We start from the raw sequence: 10,941 nt of genomic DNA, 5'->3' as shown, positions 1-10,941 counted from the left end.
TTAGTCAGTCACCTCTCTCGATTTCATCATATTATCACACATCCTCATCGGCGGGGTTAGCAAAAAGTGGCAGAAAAGCGAAGTTAAATAACAGAACTCAAATCAAAGTAACTGATTCGGATTTGGTGATGACTGTATAATAAAATCTACTGCATGCAGGCATAAATTTAAGTCTATCAGAATCGAAAGTTCCAGGTTATGATAAAAACTAGATCTTCCAAAATTGTTTCCTGCGTTACCAGATATAACAACTGATTATGTTCTGACTTCTGACTTTGACTCAGTTTCTTCTCTCCGTCCATTATACACACGTTCACACAATTAGTTCGCAAACACTTGTCTGAACAATGAAATGTGGAGAATTCTTATGGATCGCTGCACTTCTATTAATCAACGAAGCTGTTGCGTTTAGCTTCCACCAGATGGCTTCCAATAGCAAGTTCTTTGAGTTTTCTAAACGTGGAGCTATGCCCAGGTCATCTCTTGAAGAAGAATCAGTTTTTCGTCGTTTTATCGAGGAAAGGAAACTGGAGAAGATATATAAGAGGGACGAGAAGCTTGAAAACTCTACTTGTTCGCTTTTGACACAATATGCGCAAGAATTTGACATAGATCAGGTATGTTATTTATATTCATTTACTTGTTCGTTACATATTGTTGGACCAATATATATTTTAACAATGACAACATTTGTCCAAATATATCCGGCGCCCGTGGCGAAGTGGTTAGCACATCGCGCTACGACGCCAGGGCTTCCAGGTTCGAATCCCGGCTTGGGCATGGATGTTGTAAGTGTCCATTCATCAATTTCATCATATCACCACTCATCCCCATCGCAAATAAGCCAAAAGTGGCACAAAAAGCCAAAGCAAATCAATCAATCAATTTATCCAATATAAAATCTGTGTCTTTCTTTTGCAGGGAACTTGAACATTAAATATTGTCTTATCTAAAAATAAAGTAAGATTTAGCACATTCCTGGTGTCGGCATTGGTGCGACGAATCAGTAATGTGCACTTATGTACTCAAGAATTAGCTTATGGTACTACAGCTCCACAAGGTAATTTGAGAAATTACACTTTTCAAATTAAAGCAGAAATGAACTCGGGGGATACCAAATTGGAAATGCAACTCCCATAAATGATCTTATATTATCGTTTCCATCCTTGAACAAATTTTAAAATGAAGGTTATAAATGATAATTTTGAAATATTTTATTTGGTATCTTCCTCCCCTAAATCACAGATATGAAATATCTACCTTTACAATTACAGCACCTCTAGTCGTTCTGTGATTTGAGTTCCTTTTTATGCTCGTATAATAATTAATTTGTACAGTTCACACATAGTTTTCAGTCCGATTGAATAAGTTAGCAAATTTTACAAAATTTTGCTCATAAGAACATTGTTTGTATTAAATGGATAATAATATATCCAAATCATGTCATAACGGTAATGATATTAAAATAGTCTAATACTCTTACAACTTTGAGTGAGCGTTTCCTGGTGTTACAAGAAATTTTCTTACGATTCGGATCTTATTATTTTGAGTTTCTCTTACGATTCTGGACACAGCCAAACTTATCGGTGATGACCCAACTCAGGAAGTCCCAATTCAGGAACTATGACGAAAGTTCACAAATCAGGAACCACTGGCTCTTAGAGATTTGAGTGGTTCTTATGGTTCCTGCACGTTACTCTGAAATACTACATACATACATGTCCATGCAGAAAAAGTATTGTGCTTTACGAAGAGTTTCAGATCTTTTGCTTGTATGTTAGGTTACGTTAGCAGTTACCCTTGTGTGACTAATAAAACTATTGCAAACACCAATACATCCTCCCCCGAGGCAAATAGAAGGGCTTCCTGAGTTAGGAAGACATTTCACTGAAATATCCAACTGCTGAAGACCAGTTTCTGAGATCATACTATTTTCATTGGAATTCCCATAGTTCCCGAGTTGGGAACTCCTGAATCGGGAATAAATTGTCGTATCTTAAGGTAAGGTGTAAGAAAGCAATTCATAAAATTTTGTTTTGATGATATAGACCAGATAAGACGCCACATGATGGCGGGGGTGCGTCTAGTCCCCCCTTGAGTTTGCATGCTGAAATAACTTTACAGTATACTCTTTCTTATAAACGAGTCCGAGCATACAATCCATATAACTTTGTACATGAAGTTAGTGTTTTGTTTTGTCAGATCACTGGTGACTGGTACCCCCTGATGGCCACAGAATATTCCGAATGCTTCACGTTGAGCCTTAATAAAACAAACTCCAGTTCCATTAACCTACAATTTGGCCTTGATAATGACGACGTTGATATACCTTGTGACCTGCTAACCAATGGCGAACTGAGTTGCGTTGGATATCAAGGCGGTAAGTTATTTAACCGAAATAACTATGTTAAGAAAATGAGTATTTTTGAGAAGCACCTTTTGGTGTCCGATGACAATGTGTGTGTGTGTTGTATCATTATAAATCAAAGTTTTTTTTGTGTGTGTGTGTGTGTGTGTGTGCTCCATCGTCTATGGTATAGCGATTAGTATAGCTCGTGAATCCTATAAACTTCAGGCGTAACTCAAAATCACCATTTAGAAAGCAGGCATGCATTTAATTGAATATCGTTGGAATTGGCACTGCTACTAAAGAAAATCCACGCATAATTTGAGAGTATGAATTTCTCCCCATGTTTCAAGTGGAAGGGTTTTTTAAAGTTGATTATTAAGCTAGATACCTTGTTTGAAAAATGTGATGAATACGTACTTACAGAATCCCATGTATTCCTTATGGAGAGACAACTTCAAATTGAAGTCACGGCTAAACAAATGGGAGTTTCGACTATTTCTAGCGCAAATATCATCTTCAATAGATGCTTTACCCAATCATATATTTTTTTTCTGCCATCGGAAGTTTGATATCTCCAAGAAAACGAGTAAAATAATTCTCCTATAAGTTTAATGTATTTCTCCTTGCCTCCTACAGCCATCCTGGCAGTGCTATCAAACCTGATGTGCATAAAAGAGCTACATTTCACCAAGAGCTAAAGATGACTTTCAAGGATCTAGATTAACGAAGGCTGCATAAAGTGTCTCCTAGGGTAATTTAGGTGTCAGAGGGGTGGGGGCGCTGTTATTATCTTAAAAGTGATGGAAATGTATTCTTAGTTTTCACCGCCTAGATTTGACGGCGTTACCCATCTTAATAATTTTATGATGTTCATATGAAATCGAAAATAAAGGATTCCCGGATAATAATATTGACATCTTCACCTTAAGCCACAGCTCTATATATAAAAATACCTGGGGAGGAAAGAGGGGAGTGGGTGACGCAGCCTACATATGAATATCACGTCACGTACAAAATGTACACTCATGGCAAAGGTTGGTCCTTATGGGCCGGAGCCAGTGGTGGCATCATGGCGGGGTAGAGGGCGGAGCCACAGTTCACAGTAACGAGTACACGAAAGAGCCAGATCTGGCTCCAAAAGAGCGAAGTTGGCAACAGTGATCGACAGCTGTTCCAGCGAAAAAGACCTAAGGGAAATTATCCCTCCTCGCCTTAAGTACACTTTGGACTACATTTGGCAGACTAGCGAGGGTCTGGCGTCTGTCGTGTATGCACAGAGGCCAATATGCACGCGTTTTACAAATACCTTTACTTGGAACATACATATACCACTAATCTAATTAACATGTAATAACAAATTTACTGTCACACAGCTTAACTTACAGCTTCCACAATGAACACCTCTGTATTTCAACAGACTTACAAAGAAAAGCATAACGATATTTCACACTTAACAACGTTTGGACTTAAATTCTCTGCGAAGCTGGTGCTTTATGTATGTCGGTTCGATTCCAGATTGGGTGCTTTCAGGTAAGAATTTTTCCAGTTATGTCCCTGAATGAAGTTGCTCTAGGGTTAACCCTGCTTCTAATAAATGGTTACCTGGGAGCAATTCTGAGCGCTAAAAGAATCTGCTGCTGATCATACAATATGGATTGTGTTTTGCTTTTTTGTTGTTCCAACTTGAAGCATCGAGGAGTGAAACTTAATTCCTATGACAGTGTTTATTGTTATATCTGACCAAACATTCATTCACCGGCATTCCTAAACCAGAAGGTTCATACCCAAGCAACATAAGATTTTCACCTCACCAACATAAAACGGAATCAAATCCAACAGTTTCTACTACATATACGGCATGAGGAACAAAAGAAATAACATTCCAAATACAACAGTACATGCATGAAAATGGCAGTCAAAAGGAACTTAATGTTAGAAGATTTGCTTCACAAAAACAACTCACAATGTAATACATCAGTTATTTTCTTATGATTATAGTACGGCACATACTTATGTGAAACATATATGTACATGCAAAGCACATAAACTGCTCTACATAAGCTATACAACTACTTCTGTATGTTGTTCATGCAACAAACGTTGCAACAAATGGGGAATATTTTCTCACAGATGGCAGTACAGTGGTACTGATTGTGGAAGGATGCATACAATGCTTGTGAAGGAATTCAATGACTAAGTGCTGGTTGTTACTCCTGACTATTCGATTTAATCAAAAGTAATTTATTTCTTATTCAGTTTCTGACGAAATCGTCGTGCATGTATGCAGCGTATCGCAATTGGAAGCAATGACTTGATATCCTACGTGAAAAAAATAGTGCCGCAAAAAAACATTATTTTTCCCCTGCAACACGACCATGCGAGCAAAAAATAACAGAAAAATTATTATAAATTTTAATCTTCATAGACAATGAGAAGGTTTCCAAAATTACCAACACTAATTGAATTTGTCACACGAACAACGTTATATCCGTCAAAAACCAAAAGCCACAAAACCAGGACAACAATCAGCCATGTTGCTTCTTCTTATGTTATTTTACAAATATAAAGTTCATGGTAAACAAAACTCTTCCATCTGTTCACAAAAGGTGTCACTACTACAATCTCGAAGCCAAAACAATTTTAATCCAACTTTAGTCTCTTGCGGCAAAACTGTTTGTTTCATTGTTGTTTGTGTGTATATCCATTGTAGATCATTATACTTGTTTTATACCGGACATTTTAATCCAAATGGTGGTAAAGCTAAGAAGCCAATGGTCCCTGGATGTCCTTACCACATTTGATCAATATTTAACATCAGTCTTATTAAAATACTACATAATAATGGTTGTGATGAACATTATTTTATTTTAATACCACTGAGATTGAACCTTGACTAGAGTGAACGAGTTGTATCTTTGCGGGTGAACCTTGACCACGACTAGCTGCGCAGTAGCAAAGGGAGGAGCTACTGGCTGCCTTAGCCAATGGGTGTCATTCTCCTCTAACTTTGTAAGAGGTGTCGACCACTCAACGGCGAGTAGGTAGCATCTACGGACATGTGTCTGCGCGAATTAGTCAAGGTCACCCGCAGAGATACAGCTCGTCAACTCTAATATGGTGTGAACCCCCTGGGACTACTGTCTGTGTAGCTTTAACACCTGTGTTTTTAGTGCATGAGGGATTTACGAAACACATTAATTCACATTTTATTTTGTAATCAATTAAATACTAACATGAATTTTGTGCTATTGTATCAAGTATCTTAGATACTTACAAATATAGAAAATGATTATCCACATTCCTTTGCAGTTCCTTTCAACGTAGCAGTTCCGCGTGTAGTGCCAGAGGGCTACATGATTATGATGTTTTGCTGGTCAGAGGATGAAGTCCCTGTGATCACAGTTGCATTCAGTAAACAAACCTCATTTGACGAAGAAAGAGAAAATTCAATTCTCATGTTTTTCCATGAAGTAGGAGCGAAGAAAATCATGACTTTTGTTAATGCTTGCCAGTGAAATAGAAGGAAAGAATGTAAATGCATTATGAAATGAATGCAGCACGTATAATTAATGGCTACATGGACATATATCAAATTCTAATAGCAGTATTTGTAAACTGAATAAAGAATATTAAAAAACTGATTGGGAATTGTTCTTTGAATGTATTATTTATTGATTGCTGTTTTAAGTCCACTTTATGCACATCAAGGCTAATCGGGACTGGACCTACAGTTTAAAGTGGGATCCGAACCACTATGTACCTCCACCGGGTATCGAACCCGGGATCCCTTCACTACAAGGTAACGATGCTACCACTTCGCCATCGGTGAGGCCCAATATTTATTATTTATTACAACTATGTATGTATACCTAGATAGGTTATATTGATTTGATTATTATTATTTTGCGTTACTTTTCTGCCACTTTTGGCTAATACCGACGATGAGGATGAGCGATGATATGATAAAATTGATGAAGGTGAAACTCACAAAGAACCACTAGCGAGCTAGCGTCATAGCGCGGTATGCTAACCACTCGGCCTCTGAGGTCAGCAGCATAAATGGACTACACACGCAAACGTACACAACACACACACACACGTATATATATATATATATATATATATATATATATATAATGTGTATATATAATGTATATATTGTGGAATGAAACAAGGGAGCCATCATAAAATCTCAGTTTTCCAAAACCATTCACCGACACTCGGTCAGCAAGTCAGCTGTCACATTCCATCGCTAAGTAAGCAATGACGTCAGGGTATGCAACATTTCTATAATCGCTACCGGGTTTTGTGGTGTAACAGACTCATCAAAACACACAAAACCCGGAACGATTCATCAGCAAAAACCAAGCAGAGCAACGACGCTGAAAAGCCCGGTAAATTTGGAAAAGGGGCCAGTTGATCGAAAACGCTATCTGCGAGTAACAGCTCCAGAAAAGTCTGCTAGCTGAGGACACTCAAGTCTTGCCACCCGCGGATTCGAACGCGCCATTGTCCAGGCACGGAGCGAGAGTCTGCAGTGCCCAGGCAGCCTGCATCGCCACAGAAACGGAAGACTGTGGTCTTCACGGACAACGGAGTACAACACAGAGCCAAATATCTGATGTCTACGCTGGACAACGTGACCGAGAGGTGAGTTGGTCGACGCATAATATCCCTTGTTTATTTCCACGCCACGGCCAAGGGGCTGATAAGGGAAATTGTAGGGTGACCATAAAGCGAAACCTCTAGCTCTATCATCTGAGTCCAACAGCATTCACAATAAGATCCAACGTAACCACTGAAGAATCAGTGAACGCATCAATATATATGTATGTAGGTTTCTATATATATATATATATTGAAGAGTAACGCAGAGGCGAATCTGTAAAAGTTCTACTTTTTCATATTTCCCCTTCTAACAAACGATCCGACCACTCATTGACAATGCCGCATTCCACAGAGAATAGCTTCATTGTTTTAGCTGCATACCGCTGTGCAGTGGCGGCGATTAGGGGGGGGGCAAGGGGTCAGTTGCTCCCACTCTTTTGTTACTTCCCCACCAACTATGCTAAACTTTATCTACAAAGGGAAATATACTGTTTCCCCCCCCCCGTTTTGCAACCCAATCACCGCCACTGCCGCTGTGTATGTAATTCTGGCCTCGCATCCTCTGCGGATTTTCCGTGGAGGATAGAGGCTCTGACCTCTCATTGAGAGGTGAGAGCAAAGAATGTCAAGAACAGTATAAAACATCCCGCAAGGTAAAACTCTCTCTCAGTTGTCAATAAGAAACCGTCGAATACAGTGAGCGCTGGATCGTGAAAGTTCGAGGGGACGCATAACTTAAGGTGCGAGACGCCTCAGTAAGTTGCACCTCGAACCAAGGCCTTTCCATGGATTAACAACACGGTCGGATCTAGGTAAGTGTGGAGAGAAATTCGCTCTGTCATTACTCTTCTTTCTTCTCCTTGACAGAATAGGCAAATCAACATTGTAAAATGGAAACCTCTCCCATTGCATAATTTGCTACATCCTTTGTGACTCTAAGATCTCCAAGTCATAAATCGAGTCACACTACAATATATATATATACATACACACAGAGCATATCCTGACATTCGCTACGAGACTCGGCGGCAAGCGGCCCGGCTTCAGTGCTTGTCTTTCCCTGTGAACTTGGTCCGCGACAGTCGCACGCTACAGTCTGATTTTTTCGCTCTCCCTGCCTTCGCTCTCTTTCCCTTTCTGTTGACGTTGCAGAGTGACGCCAGTATAATCCTCCCTCGGAAGTTGTGTTGTGGCTTGTCCGTGTGTTGAAGATTGTGGCTTAATATGGCACCACAAAAGTTTACATTACAACAAAGGATTTATCTTGTCGAGTGTTACTTCGGAAAGAGGAATTGTGGAGAAATGCGACGACGTTTTGCAACGAAGTTTTCTGGTGTTCCCGTTCCACATAGGACCACTATATTAAACCTCGTAAAAAAGTTTAGAGTAACAGGGTCAGTTCTGAATAAAAGTGGAAAGAAAAATGGGGAAATCTAAAAAATAAAGTATACAAAGACAATCCGCGCACCATTCCTGAGTTAAGAGTATTGTACGAGAAATCGGGAGAATTACAGTAGACGAACTTGCACGTATAAATGCCAATTTCCTTTGCAACATCCGCGCGCCGGAGCACTGCACACTACACCACGGAGCGGTGCAAAAGTGTACCCATATATGCTAGCTTGTAGCCAGCCGAAGACATGGACTCAAAGTATCTCATGGCTTGCGGGGTTTATTATGGAAAGGTCAACTTGTAAAAGTTTATTTATATTTATACACGCATGTAAATAACCAGTTTAGCACATACGCTCTTAAATCCTCCTCAGTGAGGTACCTGGGCAGTATTAGTATTCTTATCTAATTTAGGGGGAACCAACTAGTACAGGTAACCAATAGGAACCTTGGTAGCCGTCACGTGCCACGCCGTCTGGGGACAACATGCGAAAGCGTCAATAGCGAGGGACGGGCCAAGGGGCCCGCGGTTACACAAAGGTGTTGGTGTGAAAGGACGCCGCAAAGTCAATCCAGCTACGACAAGGGAACGGTTCGGTCCCTTGGTATGTCCAGTCAGTAGCAAGAGACGGCAAGGTACAAAGGGTAGGTCTGGAAGCACCCAGGAGACTTGGGCTTGGGCCGCCACGACCCAAGGGTAGCACATCAAGCTCTTATGGGGCAGACGAGGTAGGTAAGAAAACTGCTTTTTTATTTTCCTCCTTCCTTCTCAAGGAAGCTATTGGATCCTGGTATGGGAAACTTCCAGACTAGATCTGTGAACCAGGTCTTTCGCAGTAGGCATCTGGCAGTCGACTGAGCTCCGGGCCTCGATGCTTTGTTTATATACTGTTTGGTGGCAGCACTGAGGCGGGTGGAGAAGATCGGAACTAAGCCGGCTGCAGTGTTGCAAACTCCCTTCAATTCACGAGATGCAACTCGTGCGGTATAAAATATCAAGTTTAGCATTGTAAAAACCACTAGCATGTGGCTATATAAACTTAACACTTGTGTGCTAAACTGAATACGTTACATTAAAGAAATTACAAGATAAAGAGATTCGACAATGCAAGTTACAAATTAAACAAGAATTACTGCACGAAAGATAACTGAATGCGTTAACCACGCAGGGTATTTAGCATGCTTCCTTTAACCAAAACGTGTGTGTTACAACAATATATATGTTTTATGCTTAACAACAATGCACTCAAAATTAGATAAAAGATAAATCAAAAGCGTAAGCCTCGCAGGGCATTTCTCCAGCATTAATAATTATATATTAAAGAATATGGCTATCACGCAGGATAGCTACATGTGATAACCACGCAGGGTCGTTACATATGCCCCTCTCTCGGGCAAAAATTTTGAGGAAAATTAAAAAGTTTAAATTTTCAGAATTTTTTTTGGTAAACCAGAGTCTATATCTCTTTTACTCTTCAATCACTAAGTCTTTTCTTCATTCACTATTTGTCTTCTCCGTTCGGGGGAACACCTGAAGAGACGAAGGTTGTCAAAATTCACTCGGTCGACTGGGTTCTTGGTCGTCGGGTTCAACAGCAGGGCAGTGTTGCTTCGAACATCCGAGGCGACATAGGGGCCAATGTATACCTCAAACAATTTGGCGATAGTCCTATTCTTTCGGGAACTTAACTTGTGATTCCTGACAAGAACCAAGTCACCTTATTCTAATTGAAGAACGTTGCAGCAGAGGGACATCATTTTCAACACCTTCTGTAGTCAAGGTTAGTACACAATATGAAAACTGTAATTTTAAAGCAGACTCTACCGACTGTCGCGGACCCCGTTCACCGGGAAAGACAAGCTCTGACGTCGGGCCGCTTGCCGCCGAGTCTCGTAGCGAATGTCAGGGAATGCTCTGCAGGCCTATATAGAATATATGGGTATATATGTATGTATGTAGAGAGAGAGACACACACACACAGATAGCTATATTGTATGACATGTAATGCACCTCCCCAAGCAGTCCTTTAGAATTAGAAGCCATTCATTCATATTTTTCCGATGAATGGATCTTCTTCAGTACATCCTTCTTTTCAAATAACATTTTGTAAAAGTTTACATACGTCTGATTGAAGTTCACCTTCTTAATCAACATAGCTTTCAAAGACTATACTGAAAGAGCGTTGTTCTCACTTAAAAAAGTGTTCCCCTGTGCTTAGCACCACGCCATGAAGGCGTATAGGGGGTGTGGGGGTAACGCCCCACACTTTCTTGATCCGGTCGTGAGTAGGGGTGATGTGATCAGCATCACGCCCCTGACCGCCTTTACCCCCCAGGGTTTCCCCCAGGTACCCATGTTATTCGACGCTGGGTGGGCGCCGGGACCGCTTCCAACGTTAGAAAAGTTCCCGTATTTGAACCGGCCGGGGATCGAACCCGGACCTTGAGCATGGTAGTCAGACGCGTTACCGACTGAGCCACCGCGGCCAGTGTCACTTATCAGTGTCACAGTGTTCTCACTTATCCGCAAACCATTCATGCAGGAGAAACAACGTTCAGTAGGGGCATTAGTTGCAAGTAAACAGAGCGGA

General features: G+C 40.7%; 1 protein-coding gene across 1 annotated transcript; it reads left to right on the top strand.

Moving 5' to 3' along the window:
- Positions 1 to 295: 295 nt before the first annotated feature.
- Positions 296 to 5,927, top strand: LOC145980967 (uncharacterized). Its single transcript, XM_083114058.1, has 3 exons — positions 296 to 617; positions 2,203 to 2,380; positions 5,660 to 5,927. The coding sequence occupies exons 1-3, from the start codon at positions 348 to 350 to the stop codon at positions 5,863 to 5,865; spliced, it is 654 nt and encodes a 217-aa protein (XP_082970184.1). The 5' UTR covers positions 296 to 347; the 3' UTR covers positions 5,866 to 5,927.
- The last annotated feature ends 5,014 nt before the right edge of the window (positions 5,928 to 10,941 follow it).

This window comes from Lepisma saccharinum, chromosome 28 (assembly GCF_977018435.1).
Source record: "Lepisma saccharinum chromosome 28, izLepSacc3.1, whole genome shotgun sequence".
In the NCBI taxonomy this organism is placed as follows: Eukaryota; Metazoa; Arthropoda; class Insecta; order Zygentoma; family Lepismatidae; genus Lepisma; species Lepisma saccharinum.
The sequence above is the reverse complement of the archived record's forward strand: the minus strand, read 5'-3'. Positions and strand labels throughout refer to the sequence as shown.